This window comes from Xenopus laevis, chromosome 8S, assembly GCF_017654675.1.
Source record: "Xenopus laevis strain J_2021 chromosome 8S, Xenopus_laevis_v10.1, whole genome shotgun sequence".
NCBI lineage: Eukaryota > Metazoa > Chordata > Amphibia > Anura > Pipidae > Xenopus > Xenopus laevis.
In genome coordinates this window covers 83,602,989-83,628,223 of record NC_054386.1, presented here as the reverse complement: position 1 = coordinate 83,628,223, position 25,235 = coordinate 83,602,989, and the positions used below count along the sequence as shown (strand labels likewise).

General features: G+C 39.6%; 1 protein-coding gene across 5 annotated transcripts; it reads right to left on the bottom strand.

Moving 5' to 3' along the window:
• Positions 1–927: 927 nt before the first annotated feature.
• On the bottom strand, positions 928–24,125 carry LOC108700252 (zinc finger CCCH domain-containing protein 4). 5 transcript variants are annotated; one of them, XM_018233283.2, is made up of 16 exons: positions 23,284–24,125; positions 23,127–23,177; positions 15,806–16,019; positions 14,206–14,316; positions 12,859–13,084; positions 12,319–12,467; positions 11,661–11,754; positions 11,271–11,392; positions 10,730–10,831; positions 8,917–9,028; positions 8,458–8,567; positions 6,733–7,583; positions 6,416–6,648; positions 6,092–6,151; positions 3,009–3,248; positions 928–2,499 (listed from the first exon to the last, which is right to left on the bottom strand). In XM_018233283.2, the coding sequence occupies exons 1-16, from the start codon at positions 23,373–23,375 to the stop codon at positions 1,100–1,102; spliced, it is 4,167 nt and encodes a 1,388-aa protein (XP_018088772.1). In that variant the 5' UTR covers positions 23,376–24,125; the 3' UTR covers positions 928–1,099. The 5 variants fall into 5 exon arrangements, with proteins under 5 accessions (XP_018088772.1, XP_018088777.1, XP_018088775.1 ...); XM_018233288.2 differs by lacking the exon at positions 6,092–6,151 and having other exon boundaries at positions 23,284–24,123; XM_018233286.2 differs by lacking the exon at positions 23,127–23,177 and having other exon boundaries at positions 23,284–24,123.
• Positions 24,126–25,235: the final 1,110 nt, after the last annotated feature.

Sequence of the window (25,235 nt, the reverse complement as noted above, 5' to 3'; positions counted from 1 at the left end):
TCGTGTTTTTATATGGTCATGCAACTCCTCTGTAACTTATAATATCCTTATAATTTACAAGAGGGGTTACTTTATTCAATATATATATATATATATATATATATATATATATATATATATATATATATATATATATATATATATATATATATATATATATATATGTATACAATACACAAGAGTCATGAATAGCCTGTAAATTATATCCTTATAAATGGTGCTTAGTGATGTCATCAGTGCTAATCGGAGCTTAGTGACGTCATTTCTTCACCTGACTGAAAATTGTGTATTATAATAAACAAAGTACCCCTTGTTGCAAAATATGAGGAATCAGCACACTCCTTTTTCAATAGTGAAAGAACGTTTTTATTTTTATTTATTTTGAAAAAATGCAAAGATAAAAGCATTCTTTCACTATTGAAACAGAAGTGTGCTGATCATATATATATATATATATATAGTGAATAAAGTACCCCCTTTTGTAAAATATAGGGATATTATAAGTTACCGAGGAGTTTCGTGACCATATAAAAACACGAGGCCGAAGGCCGAGTGTTTTTATACAGGTCATGGAACTCCGAGGTAACTTCTAATATCCTCATATTTTACAACTGGGGGTACTTTATTTATTATAATACACAAATTTCAATGAGTCATGTGACAGAAATGACATCAGAACTCACCGTTTATAACTGATGACATCAGAACTCACCGTTTATAAGGATATAATTTACAGGATATTCATGGCTTTTGTGTATTATATATATATACACACACACACACACACATATATATATATATATTTATATCTGTGCATGTTATACAAGGGTGTATATACGTATATATCATTTAGACATATACATACTTTTTATAAAGGAAACAAAATATTGTACAAAAACAGGAGTCATTCATTAGACAAGACACTGATTATTTGTTAAAAACAGATCTTTGAGGCTTTACACAGTTGTGGATTTATGTACAAAAGCACAACAGCACAATGAATAGTATATATATATAAAAAAAAAAAATAGACGTTGTGAACAACACTGTATGAGAATCCTTTAAATACGATATGCGATGCAAATTGTCAGACTGAATGCTACTGGCAAAATGGGGATGCTGTAGGGTCAAAGCCTTTAAAAACATCTTTTAGGGAAGCAGCGTCCTGTTCACTGTTTTGTGTGGGGCTGTTTCCAGCAAAGGGGCTGCCACTGCCAGGTTTAGTAGGTTGCTTAACTAAACCATATACAGAAGGCACAGGGAGATTGTGGACTGCAGACTGATTGCTTTCAGGTACAGGTAAACTAGGAGCAGCTGATGTTTTTGTACGTGGTCGATTGTAACTGTTGTACCTGTCTGTAGTCTCAGGGGTTTGTTTATCAGTATCTGGCTGATCAAGGGCAGACTTACGAACAAACAGTGGCTCCTTTGGCTTGTTTGAACTTTTGTTATCCAGTCCTTTGGAGGATGCCTCATTAGATGAGGCTTCAGATGTTTTGTTCCCAGTCCTGGGATCATAAAGACTAATTCCACTGAGAACACTGCTCTGGGTACTTGTTTTACTTACTCCGCCAGCGGTCAGCAGTCGGGGATCATATGGGGCAGTGGTGATTGTGTTCTCAGCAAGTGGAGACACAGAGAGAGGAGGGCTGACTTCTGCAGGTCTTGAAGGCAGTGAAGGTTCCGCAGCTTTCTGCAGTCGAGGGTCAGTGGGAAGCTTGCGTGTTCGTGGGTCACTGGGTTTTTCAGGGGGGGTCGATGGAGAAGCAGCTGTAACCGAGGCAGCATTGACTGTCTTTAAGATTCTCGATAGAAGTTCAAAATCGGGTAGGTTCGCATTATCGGTTTGTTGTTCAGATGGAGGCACGCGTTGCCGTGGATCATGAGGTGCTGAGGCAGTTTGTCGGTTAAGACGTGGGTCTACGGTTGGCATGGACTGCAGGGCCGCTGGCATAGGAATTAACTCTTGCTTTGGGACAGGCAGTGGAATTAGATCTTCGGGACTCCACAAGATTGTCTTGGCAAAGCTTGGCTTGTTCAGATTGACATCTTTCTTTATGTGGCTGAACTGCTGCAACTGAGATCGTGGGTCCCTCAGCATCTGCCCTGGCAGAGTTTCCAGTGGTATGGTGACTGGTTTATCCCGCAAGACTCTTTCAGCTTCTTCCTCTTCTGCAGCAGCTTTATTAACTTGTAAGTCTTGCATGGGTTGAGAAGCATGTCGAGCTAACCTAGGATCACTGGGTCCTGTCTCTGATGGGTTAGGCTCTGTGTTCCGGGAAAGTCGTGGGTCACGGGAGACACGAGGATCAGTGGGACGGCTGCTAGTAGTAACCTGGCCCTTTTGTAAGCGTGGGTCAAGCTGTCCACCTGTGCTGCTATCTCTAGGTGGAGCTTGTGCTGAGGGCCTGCTAGAAGACTGTTGTCTCAACGTCTTCAGGATGGAAGTCACGCTGCTACCCCCTTCTTCATCACTGGAGTACCAGTTCCCTGTGTCACCTGTGATAATCAAAACATAACAGAATAGTCAAATCGTTTATTTACACCTGTTCTTGTTGCAGTTCATCCTCTAGTCTTGCTAAAGGACTGGGCTTAGAATATACCATTCAGGTGTTTTTAAAAACGCCACACAATTTGTCACATTTCTTTTGCACAAAAGATCCAGCTTTAAACATCTGAAGCATTTACATAATTTTATGAATGCTATATTAACTATATTAATGTTCTATGTATATAGGTATGTCAAAATATTTGGGATTTGCAGATAGAGGAAAATTGACCTTGATAATAGTTCTTGGAGGTTCATGCTCTGCTATTGTTATACTAAACTCACCAAAATATATAGGCCCGAATGCATAACACAGCCTATTTTATTTACTTTTTTTTCCCCACAAAGGCCTCTCAGCAGATTTATATATGTATTTAATTTGTTAATTCTTGCATCAGAGCACTTTAGGACTATTTTGTACTAAATCGTGAGTAGGTCAATTTCTTTTGTCGATTCTCACCTTCTTCATTTTCTCTTTCCTGCTGATTGGAACCTGCAAGTCGTCTGGCTCGTTCTTCATCTTCCTGCTGCTTTTGCTGGATGCGCAGATACAGAGCACGTTGGGCAGTTGGCAAAAAATCTGGTATATTCCCTTTGTTGAAATTCCCCATGTCAAGCCCTGGATCATGGTCTGGAGGAGGTTCCTGGTATCTGTGGGCTCCTGAATCTTCCTGCATCTCACTATAGCCATCATAGTCACCTGTTTGCAAAGCAAATCATTTTATTTTAGAAGTCAGTGGAGGGCTGGTAAAGCATGTAAAAAGGTGTGAATCAATTGATTTTATGGTTATGGCATTTATACTACATTAACATTAATACTCTAACACTAAGGGGGGTATTTAATGAAACTCGACTTTTTCTCACTTATTAAAGGGGTTGCTCGCCTCTGAGTTAACTTTTAGTATGATGTAGAGAGTGATATTCTAAGACAATTGGGTTTTCATTTTTTATTATTTGTGGGTTTTGAGTTATTTAGCTTTTTATTCAGCAGCTCTCCAGTTTGCAATCTCAGCAAATGATAGGGCCCAAATTACTTTAGCAACCTTGCACTGATTTGCACAAATTAATGGAATATGAATAGGGGAGAACCTGAAAAGAAAGAGTAATAAAAAGTAACAATAAAAATAAATTTGTAGCTTTAGAGAGCAGTTGTTTTTTTAGGCCCCCATTTGAAGGCTGGAAGGAGTCAGAAGAAAAAGACTAATAATTAAAAAACTATAAAAATTTAACAATGAAGATCAGTTGTAAAATTGCTTAGAATTGGTCATGCTTTAACATACTAAAAGTTAACCTAAAGGTGAACCCCCCCCCCTTTAAAAATAAAAAACCCGAATCGCCTTAATTTACCAATAAAACTTCTTGGAAAAAAAAAGGTGCAGGAAAAAGTTGCAACAAAATTGTGTGTCAATTTGAAATCATGCAAATTTTTTAATTCTCTCCCCAAAAGCTCAAATTGTTGCCTCAACAACTATAATATATCGGGTTAAACACAGAACAAAAATGGGACGTTTTTAAAATGCTGCTTAATAAATATACATGTCAGTATATTCCTCTTGTAAGCAAGGAACGTCGTTGCAAAGTAAAACCTTTTTGGTTCAATAGAAGTGTTGGTGTTGAGGTGGGTAAGAAAAGATGTGCTTTTAGGGCATTCAAGTTAGCTGGGACAGACGAGACATTTATCAGGTACAATGAGGCCAATAAATCATGCAAACATGCTAAAATTGAGATGGCAAATAGTATTGCAGCAAGCAGAAAAAATAATAATTTAAAAAAAGAAAAAATATGTAAATAGTAAAAAAAAATGGAGCAGGAAGGTGTGGGACCCTTAATATCAAAGCTGTTGATGAGAACAGAGAAAAAGACATTCTGAACTCTTATTTTTATCTACACAAATCAGCAACCAGTTTATCATAGTTTCCTTCTTAATAGTCCCAATCCTAGTAATACAACTTATGTTTTATAGATCATGCATGAGGAAATTCAAAAGAGACGAGAACATGTTAAGATAAACTAAGGTCCGGGACCGGATGGTATTCATTCCCAGGGTACTTAGAGAGCTTAGCTCTGTGATTGCCAAACAGCATTAGTTAATTTTTTAGGATTCATTGAGGTCTGGCACGGTGCTGAGAGACTGGCGTATTGCTAATGTGGTCCCGCTATTCAAAAAGGGATCTCGTTCGCAGCCTCAAAACTATAGGCCAGTTAATCTGACATCAGTGGTAGGAAAGCTTTTCAAAGGGGTATTAAGGGATAAGATACTGCACATCATAATACTGTGAGTGTATGCTAGCATGGTTGTATGTGTAATAGATCTTGCCAGACTAATTTAATTTCTTTTTATGAGAAGGTGAGCAGGGACCTAGATTCTGGGATGGCAGTGGATGTTATTTACTTAGACTTTGCTAAACCATTTAATACAGTGCCACACAGAAGGTAGTGCCACACAGAAGGTTACTGGTTAAATTAAGGAATATTGGCCTGGAACATAGTATGGTGGTGGTAAATGAAACATTTTCTAATTGGACCAGTGTTGTTAGTGGAGCACCACTGAGAAGGATATAGGTGTTTTTGTGAATAACAAGTTATCTAATTCTGGGCAGTGTCATTCTGTGGCTACTAAAGCAAATAAAGTTCTGTCTTGCATAAAAAAAGGCATAAACTCAAGGGATGAAAACATAATTTATCTTTATAGGTCCCTGGTAAGGCCTCACTTGGAGTTTACAGTGCCGTTTTGGGCTCCAGTCCTTGAGAGGGATATAAATGAGCTGGAGAGAGTGCAGAGACTAAGTGCAACTAAACTGGTTAGAGGGATGGAAGACTTAAATTATGAGGGGAGACTGTCAAGGTTGAGGTTGTTTTCTCTGGAAAAAATGGCACTTGCGAGGGGACATGATTACACTTTACAAGTACATTAGAGGACATTATAGACAAATCGCAGGGGACCTTTTTACCCATAAAGAGGATCACCACACCAGAGGCCATCCTTCAGACTAGGAGAAAAGAACGTTCATTTGAAGCAGCGTAGGTGGTTTTTCACAGTGAAGTTGTGGAATGCACTGCCGAATGATGTTATGATGCTGATTCTGTTAATGCTCTTACAAGTGATTTATTGGACAAGCATAATATTCAAGGCTACTGTGAAACTAAAATCTATAGTTAGGGGTATATATAGTTTATGTGAGTGTAGAGGGGTCAGTGCGTGTGTACGTGTATGTAGAGATGCAGGGTTTCATTTAGAGGGGTTGAACTTGATGGAGTGCAGCCTCCAAGGAGTGGTAACAGGTCCCCAAGGCTCAGTATCACTGCAGACCTCCGTAGAGCCGAAAGGCAATGGGCAATAAATTGGTAGGGAACAAATCTTGTCCCTCCAAGCTGGAGGGGCTCTAGAAGGAGAACCTATGGGGCATGGTAATTGGAATTTAGTCTGACCACTACTAAGGAGGCACCAGTGTTCCATTCTTCTTCTGAGGACAAAAACAAAATGGAGGAGAGCAGGAAGTAGGCAAGGGATGAAGCCCAGAGTGGGAAGAGGAGTCACTTAACTATTTAGTGTCCATTCTCCAGCTGTAGGATTTTCATCCCCATGATGCCTGTGTCCCCAATCTAGGCAAAAGAAATTTTAAAAAACTATGTGAACATAGTTAGTTATTATACTAAGATCTCTAAACTTGTATGTGTTGTAGTTCATCTTCAATGTTGTTATAATGGAAAAACATTTTGTTATACTGGGAGTTCATATTATTATTTAATTGTGCTGTCAAACCAGATTGTCATCCCCTGGATTCAAGGTATTATTTTTCCTGTTTACGTGCCTTTTACAAACAAGTCAAGAGTGACTGATGGACAATGCAGCAACAGTAGCAGTACCTGTATCTCTTATCTCTTGTTCCATCTCGATGGTGGGGTGCTGGTAGTAGTCATCATAGAAAACCTGTCCAGGTGGTCCATCATTCATCATTTCAGGCCCATCATCTGGTCCATATGGCATTATGGGCATATTCTCATCCATGCCCATCTCTATGTCATGATGGATAGGGCCTGGGGGTCCAGGAAATCTAGGAGGTGGTGGTCCCGGAGGACCTCCAGGAGGTCCAGGTGGCCTGCATAAACAATGACAATTTAGAATCCCTCTCACACTTGTTTACATTTTATCAAAAGTCAAATACATGCACTGTATATCTTACCTCACTCCTAGCTTATGAGCCAAATGTGCAGTGGGCCGTACTACAATTTCAAAGAGAGAAGGTATTTTCCTCTGGCACATCTGGGGATCTATAGGCTGCTGATGACCAGGTGGCATTGATCCTGGTGGAGGTCCTCCAGACAAAGGGCTACCTGGCATTAGATCACCTGCCGCAAGACCTATAGATCCCGGGCTTCCTGGCATTGGACCTCCAAGCCCTACTTCCACTGGTATCATCAGACCTTCTGGGTTTGGCTGCATGGGTGGCATTGGGACACATGCTTGCATAGGATCTCCAGGGCCACAATGCATAGGGGGCACTGGTCCCTCTGGTAATGGTCCTGCTGCAATTTGTCCAGCAGGCATACATTCTTCTGGTGTGGAACCTGATAAAATACCTACTGACATTGGAATCCCCAGAAATGGTCCAACAGAACCTCCAGGAACTGGGCCACCTGATACTGGACCTACAGGCATGTGCAGATCTGAAACTGGATCGTCTTGCACTGTGCCACCTGAAATGGGGCCTGCAGGCAATGGTCCACTAGGTGGTGGTGGTGCTCCCACCAAAGGTGCTTCAGGCACTGCTCCACTTGGGATAGGACCCCCAGATATAGGATCATCAGAGACCGGATCAACTCCAGACACTGACACACCTGGGTCAGATTGATCACCAGTGGGAGAGGATGGAGCAGCTGGCCCTGTTGAACTTTGAGCACCATGAGAGTTGGAAGGTGTAGGCAAAAGTCCTACTCCTGGAGGTGGCTTTGGTAGAGGGTTGATACCTTGCTTTTTTAGCTCTTCAACATCCTTTTCATCTTCTGCTCCAGCTTCAGCATCCTCAGCCAATATCTGAAACCAATAAGTATACAGTGTATATGTTATCAATATATTATCCATGTATAGCTTTCAGAACGACTTATGAAGTAGCAATCAAGGCTACTGGACACCTAAAACACATAAAAGGATCAGTAACATCAAAATGTTTTTTAAAAAAAATTTGTTTGTATACTACGAAAAAAAAGCCCACCAACACATATTAAACGTTAAAATCGCAATGTCTTTATTTAGAAATAACTTACTGAATCTCCGCTTGCGCTCCTCTTCAGAAAAGGTGATCGGCTGATCCATCGTGCGGTGCTCGATTTCTCCTGCCTGCCTCCCTTATAGGAGATAGCCAGGGAGGAGAAATTAGGCGCCGCACGATGGATCTCCGCCCAGTCGTCTTTTCTGAAGAGGAGCTCAAGCAGGGACTCGGTAAGTTATTTCTAAATAAAGAAAGACTTTGGTATACAAAAGAAACCATACAATTAAGCTCCCATAGACGCAAAGATTTCTCTTGCCGAAAGACCGATTTTAGGGAAGCCCGACCAATACTTCGAAATTATCGTGCGGTTAGTGGGATTCGAACGATCGTACATCTTACGATTTTTCGGCCGACATCTGTCAGGAAATTGATCGGCCAGGTCAAAAAATCTTTGTCGGTCCCTGTGCAATCTATCTATGTTTGCAGGGACAAGCAGGCAGCTCCCCTTTGTTTTCCTGGCAAATTGGTCTTTTTAATTGATGGTCAATTCGTACGACTGTACGATCGTTCCGAGATAATCGTGGTCTCACGATGACGATCGGATCTTTTAAAAATCTATGGCCAGCTTTAATCTATAACTGAAAATGTATACAACTGCATAAATGTGAATATTCACACATCAATTTGTGCATATTATACCTTATTCAGAAATTGTTGGGTCTCATCTGTCAGGGGCTCATGGGAAAACATACAGTCGTCACCATTAATGCAATTGCCTGTGGTATGATACAGCTTACAAGGGAAATCATGTGAGCACAGTCAAGGAAACGAATACCTGAATATGGTAAACAGATGAACACAAAAACAGATACACAGAAATATATATCCTATGAAACTTATTTTTTAAAAACATTTTTTGACGTTATTGGTACTTTAAATATAAAGGAAAAAACCGCCAAAGTAAAGTGTAACTATTTACTCCACTCAGATTCACAAAAAATACAAAACAGCAGTGGGAGCCTCGATTATGTTTATAGCACAAGGATGCGGAGTTATTTAAAATGTAACCTCATTTTAATAATTTATAATATTATTTTCTACTTAATAAAGTTCATTCAACCCTTCGAACTTTATTCCTTCTTTCTGTAGAAAGGATATTGTGCATGAATGGACAGTTTTCTGCTCTAGCACAGTAGCCACTGACATAAAACTTGCAGAGTCCACGGCGACGGGGAACATCCACATCATGGCTAAAATTGCAGTGCTCTCCCTAAAAATAAACAGAAAGGCAAGGATGTGAAAATACATCTTTCAAAGCATAAAACAGGGACACACACTTGTATTTTTTTTCTTCATCACCAAAGACCTGTGAGTGCAGTGTTATATGATGTTTTATAATCTACAGACTCCTGCACCCAGACATGTAACCTTGTTTAATGGAGTGCACACTTTTGGCTGTTGTCCTCATTGAGTTTTAACATCTCTATGTGAGAGATGCATGGTCTAAATGGTAACCAAGACATGTTGCCCACAAGTTTTAAGGTATGACTACAGCTCAGATGATTTTTGCTTGCAGAAGTACATCAATTGCTTGAAATAATGTCATCAGTGCTGAATGGCTACATCTTAACCTCTGATCATGGCAGGCACAGTAAAAATGAATGTATTCTATGTTAAAGGCAAGATGGAGCATCTAATAATACAAAATAGGTGCAATAGGCATTACCTGACTACAGTTGTACATACGTTAACAATTATTTCTTAAAGCTTTCACATTTATATGGTTAGAGCAACTTTGGCTATTGTTGTGGATCAGCTGCAACATTCTTGCCAAAGCTGAAGAAGCTGAGGTGGTTGCACACAAGCTTAGTGAAAATCCATCTTTAATAAGATTATATGGCAAATTAATACTTTTAATAACTACAGTTTAACCCTGAATGCATCCAATTACCAGAACAGATCAGAAGTAATAAAACACTAAATGAAATACTATCTTACTAAAATGCAGGGTACATTAAACTTTAATATGGACTCCAAAATTCTAAACCTTTCTATTTGTAAAAGATCTGATGCTTAAACGCAATAGGGACCTCAGATTGTAAACTCTTCGGAGACATAGACTGATGTAAATGTATAATCTCTATAAAGCACAGTATGTCAGCGCTTCACAGATTACTAATATTCAATACATGGTATCACTGGGTGGTGCATTTTTCCCTTCAGAGCTACTAGTCTCAGACATCTAAGACGTCCATGCTCTGTACTAGATTTTACCTGTAACCTATGATACTACATTTTAAAAATACGTTTTGGGCACTAAACACCCCCTGTACCATCACTTGTTCCCACCACTGCCCTTTGAGGCAGTCTTTGAGCTCTCAGTTTGGTGTATACATAGAACATGAGAGTTGGATCCATGCCACACAGTCCAGCACAGAAAGAAAAAATGCAGGTACTAAACTTTTTAAGGTTGCTTTTTCAAAAACTGTTATTAAATTGTTAGACACAAGGTTGAAAATAGGGGTAGGCAGAAGAGGTTCTGTACCGCACCTCTCACCCTTTCCACGATGCTTCGGCAGAAGAGGCACATGTCTAGGGTGAAAGATGTGAGGGTGCTGGGCACCTACCCCTTCTGCCTGCATTCAACTAGATTCAACCCTTCCATAATGGTAGCGGACTGTAATTCTGAGGAAGCAATGCAATTATCACACTGCACTAGTGACAAGCGGGTGGGGGGGATGGAACCCCTGCCCTGGTGGGCAATTGAAGGCAGTGGGATCTGCTTCAAGCCCCTTAGCCTAGCACTGGTTAATCATATGTAAGTGCATTGTATTCATTAGTCATATAAAAAAGTATCATGTTAAAAGATCATGCATGATCAAAAAGAGCTGACATGCCCAAACTATAGACGAGGTAGCTAAACTACTGTGTTACTATATACGTTTATCAGGCCTGTAAATAGAATATTTACCCAGGTGCAGCGGCCTTCCACAAAATACTTGCAGACAACTTTCCCTTTTTTATCAGCCCGATGATACGGTTTCTCATAATCATTTCTATACATTCCTCCATCCTGGAAAAAGAAAAAAAAAAGAATCAGAAATGTGCATTTTACACAGATAAAAAAAATAATGCTGAAAAGAAACAAAATACAGTTTAGAAGCATTTAATGCCACTGGGAGTTTGCAAGCTTACAGAGTTTGATTCATGAACTATACTACCAATCATGAAGAATCTACCAAGTATTCTTATATTATTAACACACAAGCTCAGCAACACCTTTGTTGATCTCACCTCATTTCATTGAACCGACACTCAATTCTAAGCAAATGAGGACAGCCACCAACTTGACGGCATTTTAACATCTATTCACTGTTGTGATATTGTTACAAAGTTCACATCAATAGAACAGCAACCACTCACTGGCATCATATGGATACATTTATAAAAAATGTGTAACACTTAACTTAATCAATTTTATGATTTATGTCTTGCAATACTACAGAACTTACACCCTCTTCCTCATAGTATTCATCCTCATCATTTCCTTTCATTCCTCTGCCACGACCTCTTCCTCTTCCCATGATTTTGTAACCCCTTCCACGTGGGCCCCGACCTCTGCCTCTATAAAACCCTGTAAAACAAGGATAAAAGTTTAAAATATTCGATAAAACTTTATGTCTAAGCAATACGGTCATTCTGGAAATGATATAGGGATATACACAATAGGTTTAATGGTCTACCTGTTGAATAGAAATATTTTCTATATTATTGAAAAAACTTAATCTGCAGTGTTGTGCAATCAGAAGCTTCAAGAAAGCAGTGCAATGCATATCTATTTACATAAAGCTTTTAAAACACTCAGAACTCAACTAACACTGAGTAATTTATGAAGAGCTCACCTCGACCTCGACCATCTTTTGACTTCCGATACTGGTTAAGTTCCTTGGAGTACTCATCATACTCTTCATCTTCCATTGCTTCCTCTTCACAGTACTGCAATACAACACACACCCCAAGTAATCAAAATGTAGGTCTATACACTCCATGTATATGGAGTTTTTATTCAACAGAGCTTCCAAAATTGTCTAATATAAGTAATACTGTTAATCTAGAAAAAGAATGAAGCCTTGGAAACAGTTTGGGCTCATGACAATTTTTATGTTCAGTGTGCGGGTTCAGAGTGTGCAGGCTAATGTATCAGCTAATCTAGAAAAAGAATGAAGCCTTGGAAACAGTTTGGGTTCATGACAAAATTTTATGTTCATCGTGTGCGCGGGTTCAGAGTGTACGGGTTAATCTAACAGCTAATCTAGAAAGAATGAAGCCTTGGAAACAGTTAAAACTCATGACATTTTTTATGTTCAGAGTGTGCGGGTTCAGAGTGTGCAGGTTTTAAGTTTTGCAATGCTGAGGCCCTAGGTTCCATCCAAGTGATGTGAGTGATGTATAAACGTGATGTATAAACGCTGTAAAGTCCTGCAAAATATACTAGTACTATATAAAAATAAGATATAAGGGGGCATACATTAACTAGGTAACAGTATACAATATTATTACCTCCATTTCTTCATCATACATCTCATCTTCTTCAGGATGATCGTCTCCTGGAAATCCTCTTCCTCGCCCACCTCTACCCCTGAAACCTCTTCCACGCATCATCCCGCGTACTCCTCTGCCTCTCATAATTCTCCCTCTACCTCTAAAGCCTATGGAATAAGCAAGTATATGAGAGAGAACTCAATAGCTTGGTAAAAAAAAAAAATACATCACTGCATTAAATTTTAAAGATTATGCATCACTGCAATACACCTCAGCAAACCATTTTAAAATATTTTTTGGGAAAGTCTGAATGCAGTATGTGTGTAGGCTGGATTAAGTCTCTGATCCAACATTTTCTACCTTTGCCATTTCATATTGAGCATTAAATAAACATTAAAAGTAAAGGAAATTGCTTTCATGATTCTACCTCACTTGAACAGTCCTAGCTAATACTGCATATTCCTTCATGGTGCATGGACAGCTTTTTGGTGATTAATATTTTGTGACCTGCATGTTCAGTGCTTATCACTAGCTAAATCTGTACATCTTGTGTCCCACCTCTGCCACGATGACTTCCTTCTTTGGCCCTTCTGTACTGGTTTAGCTCCTTGGCAAAGTCATCATAGTCTTCCTGGCCCATATCTTCCCCCTCATCTGCCTCGTACTCGCCATAATGGTCATTTTCATAATCATCATACATTCCATAGCCTTTGTTATCCATTTTAGGGTATTTCTTAGGGGGTGGGGCGTTGTGCTGTGGGGGCGGAGGGTATTGCTGGTGAGCCTGAAAGAATACAAAACACCAAACAGGACAATATGAACAAATAATACACTGAATGGATAGCAGGACCATAGTAAAAACAAAACAGGGAATGAATGTCTTATTAATGCTTGGGTCTATATATTACAATGTTATGTAATGTATAAAAGAAAATAAAGTTGTGTAAGGCAATATTTAAGATCCAACTATAATAAATGATACTTCAAAGGTATAAAGCCGCAATAGCTCTACAATAGCTCTCTCTACAATAAGACATTTCTAAACAACTGATCCAGTAGTAATTGCAATAATTAAAAGAACGTTAAATCTGTGGCATCATATATCAAAATGAAAATGCTGCATGGCTAGATATATATATAGCTAGCCATGCAGCATTTTCATTTTTTTGACAGCTGGAAGACTGAGTTAACCTACAACTGGTTTATTAAAGTGTGATCAGTGAAAAAGGAAGGTTAGAAGTGAAAGAATGATATCTGTAGTTGTTGTTTAATCATTATATCAAGTTCTTAAGAGTAGCAATTCTTAATCTCTTTCTCGCTCGCATCTTACTCATCTAAAATATCCCTTCTGAGAATATTAAAAAAAGTTTTCAAAGGAAAACAAGCATAAAACCAATTGAAAACCATTCTGTTGGCACATTCTATAACTTCATGATGAAACTGCACACCTTCTGCCATATATGCGCAGTTAAGTCCACATGGGCCTCAACAGATTAACCCGAGGCCTGCCTCACAGTTTCAGAAACAATCATTGTGCCCTGCAGCATTACCAGAACATATTTATAAACTTGTTTTTCAAACTGTTTGGACCTGCCATATAGTCATATCAGAACAAATAAGGGTGTCGATAGAATATGATTTTTAGTAAACATATAACTGATTTAGAAACAAATTTAACGATAAATATGTATGTATATGTTTTAGGCAACTACAAATCTGTATATGGAGATGGGCATAAGCAGCATAGTTAGATACTATTGAATGTTGTCATTGCTTCACTATAGAAACATGACCATGACAAACAATGTATGCATGATTTTTTCTAGGAATGTAAATGTAAGTACTTGCATCAACTGTACTGGCAAGGGTCATGTTTACAGAAATACTAGAATACATCAAACTCACCGGAGGGTAAGAGGGGCTATATTCACGATACTTCCTGTGGCCCTTTTCACTTGGGCTGAAGTCAGATTCATTGCTATAGTCTGAAAAGTCTTCGCTAGAGGAAGCATGACGCTAAAGAAAGGCAACAAAAACAAGATATAATGCAATAGAAAACTGATCTGCAAATCTGGATGATTTAAACGGTCTTTCCTTTTTAAAATAATATATATATATTTTTTTTTACATAATCAGCTTTATTAATTTGATACATAGATGTGTATTATTCTAAATACGGGGTTATTATACATGCGCTACAAGTTTTGTAGTATACAGCATTAAATGCCCTTGTGGCTTATCATATGTTGGTCAAACATCACGCCCTATTCGTGAAAGAATTAGGGAACACAAATCAGCAATCAGAACGAAAAAAGTGGAACAAGCAGTTGCTGCACATTTCATAGAGGCGGGACATGGGATACATCAACTAAAATTTCAGGTATTGGATCATATACCCATACTCAGACGAGGGGGTGATCGTATAAAACTTCTACTTAAAAAGGAAGCTCAATGGATTAGGAGACTTGGGACACTGTCCCCACAGGGACTGAACAGGGAATACGATCTACAAGCTATTTTTCGCTGACCTTGTTTTTAAATATATTTTAATCAGTTTTTAATTTGTTTTGTTTTTCAGACAATTTGCATATACTGATTGGTCTGTGACCGACAAAGAGATTACTACGAAACTTAATGATTTGAAGTACTTAGTAACAGTATGTATGCAATATACTCTTTTGATACTTAAATGTAACCAATAGGTGGCGCTTATGTGACACAATTTTGTTACTATTATAACAATGTGTATGCATTTTGTTGCGAATACCGCTGTATAACCAGTAGATGGCGAAAATTTCCTCTGTATAAAAGGGGTGGTTCTAGAGGGTGATTTTAGAGCTTGAAAAAAGGCCGGTAGGCCTGAAACGTCGCAGACCAGGCTGTTTGCCATAAAATGTACCAATAAAGGCATTTCAAATTGATGGGTGCTGTACGAAAATTTCTTCTTTGGATCAATGGTGGAGGATGGACCACTGATGGTACGTGCACCTGATATTGCTTTCTGATTGAGGAATCCAGCTGACTCAAGCATACAAGTAACATAGATGTGTATTGGCATGCCTTACTTTTCCTCATATATCAGAACTAAGTTTTTTATGATTTTACGAATGATAACATGAAAGACCCTGTCTATCTCCATGCAAGTTTGCCATCAATTAACTGGCTTTAAGAAAGACTGCCCATGATCTTTTCATAAGGAGGCAAAAGAGGGGACATGGTTAAGGTCCACCATATATACCTTGTGTGAACTGAGAAAGTTAGCACCCAGTAAGAATGGTGAAAACCAAAGGTACAACAATACAAAATCATGCAACAAACATCCAAAAAGCACTGCAACAGGACTATGGAAAGTGGTTATTGGCTGGACAGGTAATGCCAAAAGGTGGAGTCAATGGTTTTGATTCAGTGTTCTGTTCCTGTTGACAGGAGTTTTACCTAAGTGCTATTCACGTGTTGTCTGAAAAATACCCTTTATGTTTGAAATTCTTGTGTATGTTTATAATACCTTATGCTTGGATTTCCTTTTTTTCTTAGATCGCCTTTTCTCTTTTTCCTTTCGTCGTTTCCTCTTCATCTTGCGATGTGCCTTCTCTTCATCAGAGTCACTGTAATGCTTCTCGCTCTTCTCTTGTGGAGCCTGGGCCTCTGAGAGATCACGAGCTCCATCCTCTCCCCCATCATCCTCAAGCTCTCCTTCTTCCAATTCACCATCCTCCCTGCTGGATAAAATACAGAGAAGTCAGAGAGCAACCACATTACAACCTGAAAACATCCAATTAGACATCATCCAATCTTTTAGAAATGCCATCCCTGTTGCAGACTGTAGACTCGCTTTAGAGTTGAAAGCAAGAACTCTGTGCCATATCCCTTTTAACAATTGCTTATAGAGTAACAGAAAAGTATTGCTAAGTATCCACACACCCGCAAGTTAAATAACCATAAATGTATCTATACATGTAGCATTTGAGGAGTTGCCCAGTGGAAACAATTGTATATTTTGTCTCCACCATGCAGTCCTCCAGTTAACTAGTTCAGGTGCTTAAATAATTAAATCATTAAAATTCAACTTTTATTTGACTTGCTTAAAAAGCAGACCACGCTGCCTAATACACATAACTCAACGATGCGTTTCACCGGCAACCCGGCAACTTATGCCCCTGAAGAAGCCGGTTTGCCGGTGAAACGCGCCGGGAGGCATAGGTGGACGGTAGGGGACCAGCTCAGCTCCTACATGCTCCCAACGAAGCCAGGCAGTCAATTCTGGAGAAAATACGGAAGGGCGGTGTGGGTGATCTGTTTGATACTTTGCCACAAGAATGGCTAAAAACAGGTTAATCTGAAGTTTGAAGCGAGTTGGCTTGTAGTTAATTTATCTTGAACACTATTATGGTGTGTAGCTGGTTAATTACCACTGTGTGATATCCCCACTCGTCCATCCTTTGTTTTTAAATTGTGTGTATTTTTATGGACATGGTCCAGCTTCACTGAAATGGATTTTCAGCATTGAGTTATGTGTATTAGGCAGCATGGTCTGCTTTTTTAAGCAAGTCAAATAAAAGTTGAATTTTAATGATTTAATTATTAAAGCACCTGAACTAGTTAACTGGAGGACTGCATGGTGGAGACAAAAGATACAATTGTTGCCATATCCCTTTTAGTATGATAAAGCCAAGTTGAAAGTGTAGAGGAAAAAAGCAGAATAAGCACAGTAAATATGCACCTTGTTGAATGCAAGCAATTACATACAATGATAAATGCTGGCCATACAGATTACTTCTCACCTGCTCACTTTAGATGCAGGTAGAGTAGCTACTCAATATAATGCTCCTTAAATCTCTGTTTTGATTGAGCGTATAAAAAAAGATTAGCAATTTATGCATATGCATTTCCAAATGAAAATTTTTCAAAAGCAATCAGTTAATAGTGCTGCTCCAGCAGAATTCTGCACTGAAATCTATTTCTCAAAAGAGCAAACAGATTTTTTTTTTTTATTCAATTTTGAAATCTGACATGGGGCTAGACATATTGTCAATTCCCCAGCTGCCCCAAGTCATGTGACTAATGGTCTGATAAACTTCAATCACTCTTTACCGCTGTACTGCAAGTTGGAGTGATATCACCCCCTCCCTCCCCCCCCCCCCCCAGCAGCCAAACAAAAGAACAATGGGAAGGTAACCAGATAGCAGCTCCCTAACACAAGATAACAGCAGCCTGGTAGATCTAAGAACAACACTCAATAGTAAAAACCCATGTCCCATTGAGACTCCTTCAGTTACATTGAGAAGGAAAAACAGCAGCCTGCCAGAAAGCATTTCTCTCCTAAAGTGCAGGCACAAGTCACATGACCTGGGGCAGCTGGGAAATTGACAATATGTCTAGCCCCATGTCAGATTTCAAAATTGAATAGAAAAAAATCTCTTTGCTCTTTTGAGAAATGTATTTCAGTGCAGAATTAACTGATGCGTTTTGAAAAAAACATGTTTTCCAATGACAGGATCCTTTTAAGCAAATGGAAGTAAAAAACTTTCTAAATATAATCAATAGAAACTCCTGTCTCTCCTGTTAACCTCTCTGTAGGCAAAAGTCAGATTGTGAGTTAATTGAATGTCAGTTATTGAAAAGTCTATATGGCACAGGTTATATAGTGGGTAACATATAACACCATTATGTTCTACAGAGCTTATGCTGTGTAACCTGAGCCTTTTTTCCTTTGAATGGCTGTCCCCATTGCTACACAGCAGCTTATTTATATAAACAATAGTAGTGTTTCTGAAGCAAACACACCAGTTTTACCAGTGCAGGGCAACACTGTATTATATGTGTATCACTTAAAAACTATTTCATTTTCTGATATTACTGTTCCTTTAATGTGCATGCACACAGAGACAATTTCAGAGTGGAAACAATACAGTAATACATCGAAACACACTGAGGCTGATCCTGTGGGCCTGTCAGTGCACATACATTCAGAGATTGGAAGGTAGCGGATTGGCTTTTTTTTCTACTGAAGTATATACGCCAGTGGAGAAAAAAATACATGAAAAGAAGGAATAGAAATATTATTACTGAAAGAACCACACAACAGGTCCGGACTGAGAATTAAAATAGGCCCTGGCATTTCAGGTACACAGAGGCCCAATCAGCCCACACAGAGGCCCAAACAGCCCCCACCAGCCCACTAAATACTGACTTTCTATGGGACCTTATAGCAGCCCCTCTGGCATTTGCCAGAACCCACAGATTGACAGTCCGGGCCTGCCACACGACCTAACAAAAACAACACAAGGACAATCAGCAGGAGAAACCATAGTAGAGACTGAAACATAGAATGACACAGTTACTGTAAAGAATGAGTATCATTGCAAGATAAATCGGGTAAACTATTTTAAGGCAAACAACTTAAGGAAGGAAAAGAAAGGGATTGACCATATATTAACCTTGGCTAAATTAAGAAAAGCCCAAAGAAAATAAGTATAATTGTTGCATAAAATGCAGGCCGTGACACTGCTAAATGGGTTGTTCACTTTCAAACACTTTTTTTTCAGTTCAGTTGGTTTCAGATTGGTCACCAGAAATAAAGACTTTTTCCAATGACTTTCTACTTGTGACCGTTTTTCTAATATTAAAGTTTACATTTTCATTTTTCACCTTCTAAGCAGCTCTGGGAGGGGGTAGCTGACTGTTTTAAATGGATACACTTAGTTGATACATTTCTTATCTTTGACTCTGCTGAGCAGAATCCCTGAGTTTCATTACAGGCAGCTGTTAGAATTGATACAATAGTTGCTAATATTCCACAGATACTGCTGAGAAATGGATCAACTAGATGTAGGAAATTGTAACAGTGCAGATGCTCCTGGATCACAGAAACAGACAGATGGAAAGCAATTGGTGTTAATGGTGAACAATCTGAAAACATCTGAATTGAAAAAGGTGTTAGGATGGTCAACAACCCCTTTAACAAGCAAAAGAAATAACATTTACACTGGTAAAAAGGCTTTAGTGGACTATAAATTTTTTCAAAAAGCTATAGAGAGAAAGAGAGAGAGAGAGAGAGAGAGAGAGATTCAAACATGCTGTATAAATATTTATATATACACAAACTAAAGCTGAGCCTTGCAATATAGTTGTATGACAAAGCTGGTTTTTAAGGGTCTGGCCACACGTCGCGAAGTTTCCTCGTGAGGCAATTACGGGCGACTTCGGAAAACGAAGCGCCCTGCGTGCCTGCCCCCAAGCGATTTACATTTTAGCCGGCGGAAGGCAGAGATTGGGGAGATTAGTCGCCGCAAAGAGGAGGAGATTTGTCGTCTGGCGACTAATCTCCCCGAATCTGCCCGTGTGGTCAGACCCTAAGGGACGTGGAGGGAGAAAAAAAAAAAAAGGAGCTTAAGCGGAAAGGAGGGAGGAACTAGAGAATAAAAGAGAAGTTTAAAGGTCACCCAGAGTACAGGCGAGGCTTCAGCAATATAAATAGAAAATGGAGGGTGATTTCTGGGTTGGTATTAGCGAGGGCTTGAACTATAACTGAACAAATAGCTGATACAAGAGAAGTGACAGGGAAAGTATTTGCTATTTTCTCCATCAATCTTTTAAACACTATATATTTAACATGGCTTCTCAATAAACAACAAATGAGCATCTCTTCAACAACTATTAGTACAAGTCTATGATTTATATAATAACAGAACCAGTACAAACGGATTTACTTTTGCAAGTCATTATACAATGTCAGCATTACTGCATGCTCTTCCCAGCATGCTTTCTCACATCGTACCAGGAGGCTGTAGCTGACTTCTTGCTTTTAAAAAAAAAAAAAAACTATATAACAAGCGTATACATTTTTCCTCTGGATTTCAGATTTGAAAGAACTTGATAAGGGAGAGGGTTAAAAATGTATTTTCTTCCATATGATAGCCTCTGAAAATGAATAAACGTACACCAAGGCAGCAAAACTACAGGTACTTCCCAAAACTATTCCGACACCACATTAACTTTATTATAGAATGACCAATTCTAAACAACTTTCCAATTGGTTTTCATTATTTATTTTTTATAGTTTTTGAATTATTTGCCTCTCTCTTCTGACTCTAATGAAGGTCATCTAAAAACAAATGCTCTGTAAGGCTACACATCTATCGTCATTACTACTTTTTATTACTCACCTTTCTATTTAGGCCTCTCCTATTTATATTTCAGTCTCTTCCTCAAATCAATGCATGGTTGCTAGGGTAATTTGGACCCTAGCAACCAGATTGCTCAAAGTGCAAACTAGAGAGCTGTTGAATAAAAATTTAAATAACTCAAAAATCACAAGTAATAAAAAAACGAAAACCAATTGCAAACTGACTCAGAATATCACTCTCTACATCAAACTAAAAAGTAATTCGAAGGTGAACAACCCCTTTAAGTTCAGAACAGTTAAAGCACGCCCTTAACGGATCACAGAGTCGCTCTTTGGAAGCCATGAGCCATCTGTTGCAGCTCAGAGGCCAAGTAGAAATAATCAAGCACGGTAAAGCTTGGGAGCTAGTTTTATCAATATTCTGCATCACTGAAAGTTAATTTGTTAGAGGAGTTAAAAACAGATGGAAAGCATGCTTGTCTCTTCTCCACAAGGACTCGTTTTCCTTTAGGGGTTATCCTCTTGTGCCCTTATTAAAGAATGTAACTAACACAAACCTCTATGTAAAGAACCAATAATACACCATAAAGCTAAGGGATAGATGCGGCCCTCTGCTAAAGTCTCCACAACTCTCAGTCTGCTCATGGCCTCAATAGTCCCCTATTAATATAAATCTGCCCACTATACACAGTATATAGTACTATCAGTCAATATAGGGAGATAAATCCAGCTAATCTAATAGTTACATACCCCCCAACTGCATACTATGGGCTGCTGAATAATTTACTTTCGATATTTCCAATTACTATTTTACACCGTACAAATATTCATTAGCGGATCTGTGTTACATTCCACCAGAATGAATCATGTGAACATATTCTGTATCACATGAAGTCCCCCAAAAGCCAGTGGGGCTCATTTATAAACACTGGGCAGATTTGCACCTGGGCAATAACCCATATCAACCAATCAGTGGGTAGCTTTTATCAGGCAGCTGCAAGGAAAACAATGAAAGCAAACATCTGATTGGTTGCTATGGATAACTGCCCAGGTGCAAATTTGCCCAGTGTTTATAAATGACCACCAGTATGTTTCAGTAACTACAGGCAATTCCCTTGAAGGTCTTCCACCTGCCCTGGGTGTAGCCAGTAAATTTTAAACTTTGTAGCAACATTGTTAAAAGGAAAAAAAAAAAGTTCTGAAAAGGTGAAAAACATGTTCACCTCCTGGGGTATAATTAACTTTATCTGTCCAAATTTAAGGGTTCCTTCAACTAAAAACTGTTTTTGTGCATGATAAATACAAATATAATTCTAATTAACTTTTCATTGTACATTTATCAGTGATTTTAACGTTATCTGTAAATGTAACTGCAACTGAAAGAAGCCTGTTTTAATCTTTTGAAACAATGCGGTAGACGTCAGTTCTCCAATAGGTCTGCTAATAAACTGGATTCTGCTACATTTTGTCAGGAGTCAGAATCAGAAGTGCAGAGAATATAAACAGGCAGATACAGATTTCTATACCAGATACTATAATAATAATATATAATAATATAATAAATAATATAATATACTATATATTACATTTGCAAATAGATTTAAAACTACTGGAAATGTTTGATGTTTATTAGGAAGTTGCTTAGAATTTCTTTTCATACACAAACAGTTTTTGGGTGGAGGATCGCTTTTTCTACACATTAGGGTAAAAGCACATGCTAAGATTCGGGGAGATTTAGTCGCCTGGCGACAAATAGCCTCTTCTTCGGGTGACTACTCTCCCTGAAAAGCCTTCACGCGAGCTAGAATCTAAATCACCGGCGGGATGGCACTCGGAGTGCTTTGTTTTTCGAAGTTGCCCCGTGAGGAAACGTCAGGCGACTTCGGAAAGCCGGAAACGATCCGACTACCATCCCGCCGACGGGAAGGCAGTTCAGGGAGATTATCGCCCAGAAGAAGAAGCGATTTGTTGCTGGGCGACTAATCTCCCGAAATAGCAGCGTGTGCCCTAACCATAAATATCCCCGAATCTTAGCGTGTGCTAGGCTGATTACACATAAGAACACAAGGGTTTTCAGTCAATTAAAAAAAAAGCTGTATTCCCTTCAGTATAAGCATTCACTTTCTGCATAGATTGTCATGTCACGCACTATGAGGCCCACCAATCATCCATTTTCCTATCCAAGTAGACTGCCATAAAGATCAATTTTTTTCTGTTGTTTTATATCAAACAGCTACCATTATACCACAGCAAAAAAATTATATTTTGCAGCAGCATACATCCAATTGCTTACAGTTCTATTACATTTCCATTATGATTTTAGCAGAAACAAAACAATAAACTGATTCAGCGGTGCAGTCCAGGGACATCTGAGCTGTTGTCATTAAAATACTGGGGGACAATAGTTGAACAAGTACTGGAAGACCACAGTTTAGTGTTGTCAGATTAATTTAGCATTTAAAAGGGATGGCAGAATAAAAAAAAAACACTTTCCTTATTGCATGTTAATGAAAAAATACAATTACTCTGGTTTCTTAACCTTATCGAAGACAGAACATTAGGACTAAAGTCGAATGCCCCTTTTATGGAGGGAAATAATAAATGTATGGTAATGCTTTACATATATTCTGCCATTATCTGTAGATAATCTTAAAAAAAAAGAACATTTTACTAAATAACAATAATGACTCCCCCCATTTACCTGCCCTGTACCCCCAGACAAATGAAGTTTTGCTCCCAGCCCCCTGCAGACCTGTTGGCAGGACAGAAAGGAATAAAGGGTTATGGAATGGTTCATTCCTCAGCAGTGAACATGAAATAAAGAAGAGATAGAGAAGAGATCATTCGGGTTACTCGACCTTTCGGCGGGGAGGAAGAGGAGGTTGTGTTCATTTTCATGGTTTGATGTTGGGGAGGAGGATTCATGGACACTGGTGCCTTCGACGGCCATACTATCATTAATTATCTGTACTTGGGGGTGACAATGTGAGTTTTGATGCTTTTAGTGGTGGTCCCTTTAAACATGAAGCGCCCTCCGCCATCTGAAGCCCATCTACAAAATGAAAGGGGGAATGTTTTGTTGTTTTGCGCTCCTTTACCAATCCACGTGTTGTTTTCACAGTACAACTTCAGGCAGGTTGCATGAGAGAAGGGGATTTGGGGGGTGCTCTGAAAAAAAAGCCCCTTTTTGGGGTTTTGTGCTAAAGCTGGATAGAACGAACAGGAGGTGGTTGGGGGGTAGTGGGTAGGAAGGGAGTGTTGTTGATATGGAGCCAGGAGGGCTTGGGGTATAAGAAGAGGGGATTTGGGGGTGCTAGTCCCTGGGAGAAGGTGATTCCGTTTATCGTGGCGCAGATACTGGATACAAACTCAAAATGGCGACCGCGCAGGACTAGAGGGAGGTGCCATTCACTTCGACGTCACGAAACCAGCCAATTTAATTGCTTTTTTTTTTCTCCCCCGAAGATGATGCAATCTTCGGCAATTTACGGAAAGCGTGGGCGGCGGATTAGAAAACTTTTGAATTAGGCCGACCACGCCTTCGGGAAGGACAGGATAGGAGGAAGGCCAAGCCGAAGCTTTCAGTCAATAGGAGCAACTTGTGCGACACGTGTACAGCTTGGACCGCATTGCATTCTGGATCTTGTAGTTCAGGGTAGTTTTGCGAGCACGTGTCTCCTTCCACGGCAACGCTATTGGCGCCATTTTGAGTTCCTTAATCCTCGTGTTCTGAATGAGGACAAAATAAATCCGTAATGGAAGGTTAAACGTTAAAGTATGTTATTGTAGTTTGATCATTTATTATTTGTATTAGAATTGTTATGTGCGGAGGAATCTTTGCTTGTCGGAGTGGGGGCGGGGAGGATTTGTTGTCCCTAAAAATAGTTGAGGTGGTCGCTCTAAAGACGCATTTGGATTGGGATGGTCTGGAAATTAGATTTTGCCAAATGCAACAGTAGCCATTTAATAGGGTTGCCACCTGGTCTGGAAAAATTATGGTTGATCCCAATGTTGTTGATATGGAATTTAGATAAATTTATAGGAACAGTGTCTATAAGGGCCTTCTTAAATGTCGGACTGGCCGTCGGGACACCAGGAAAAAACCCTGTGGGCGCCGACCCTTAATGGGCCCCCGCAGGGTCAGTCCCCTCTCCCAATCAGATTTTGGGGGGGAAAGTTTTTTCAGGTGCCGCGTAGCGCCATCTAGTCATGCGCGAAGCACCTATTGATTTTGGAGCGCTGCGGCGCCTTCATCCATGCACGCTCGGCGCCTCATATACGGAATCGGAGGGGGCCCTGGGCATTAGTCCCTGTCGGCCCTAGGCCCCCCAGTCCGACCCTGTATAGCAAGTAGGGTTGCCACCTTTACTGAAAAAAATTACCGGCCGCTGGGAGGTCCATGACGCAAAAAGGGGCGGGCTGCACAGTGTGCCGCAAAAGGGGATGGAACAACATCGCAGCGATGTCAAGAACACTGCAAAAAAGGTAAATTCTTCATGAATTGGGGGCAAACCGAGGGCTTTTTTTTAAAGGGTATTACAAATTACCGGCAACTGCATTCCAGGTAAATTTGTAATACCGGCCCCGGGCCTTGGCAGGTGTTTTACCGGCCGGGTGGCAACCCTAATAGGAAGGCCGGTATTTTTTTCCAGAAAAGGTGGCAACTAGGGTTGCCATCTGGCTGGTAAAAATTATGGTTGATCCTAGGGTTGCCACCTGGCCGGTATTTTACCAGCCTGGCTTTTAAAAATGATGGTTGATCCCAATGTTATTAATAGGGAAAAAAGATAAATATAAAGAAAGGCCGGTA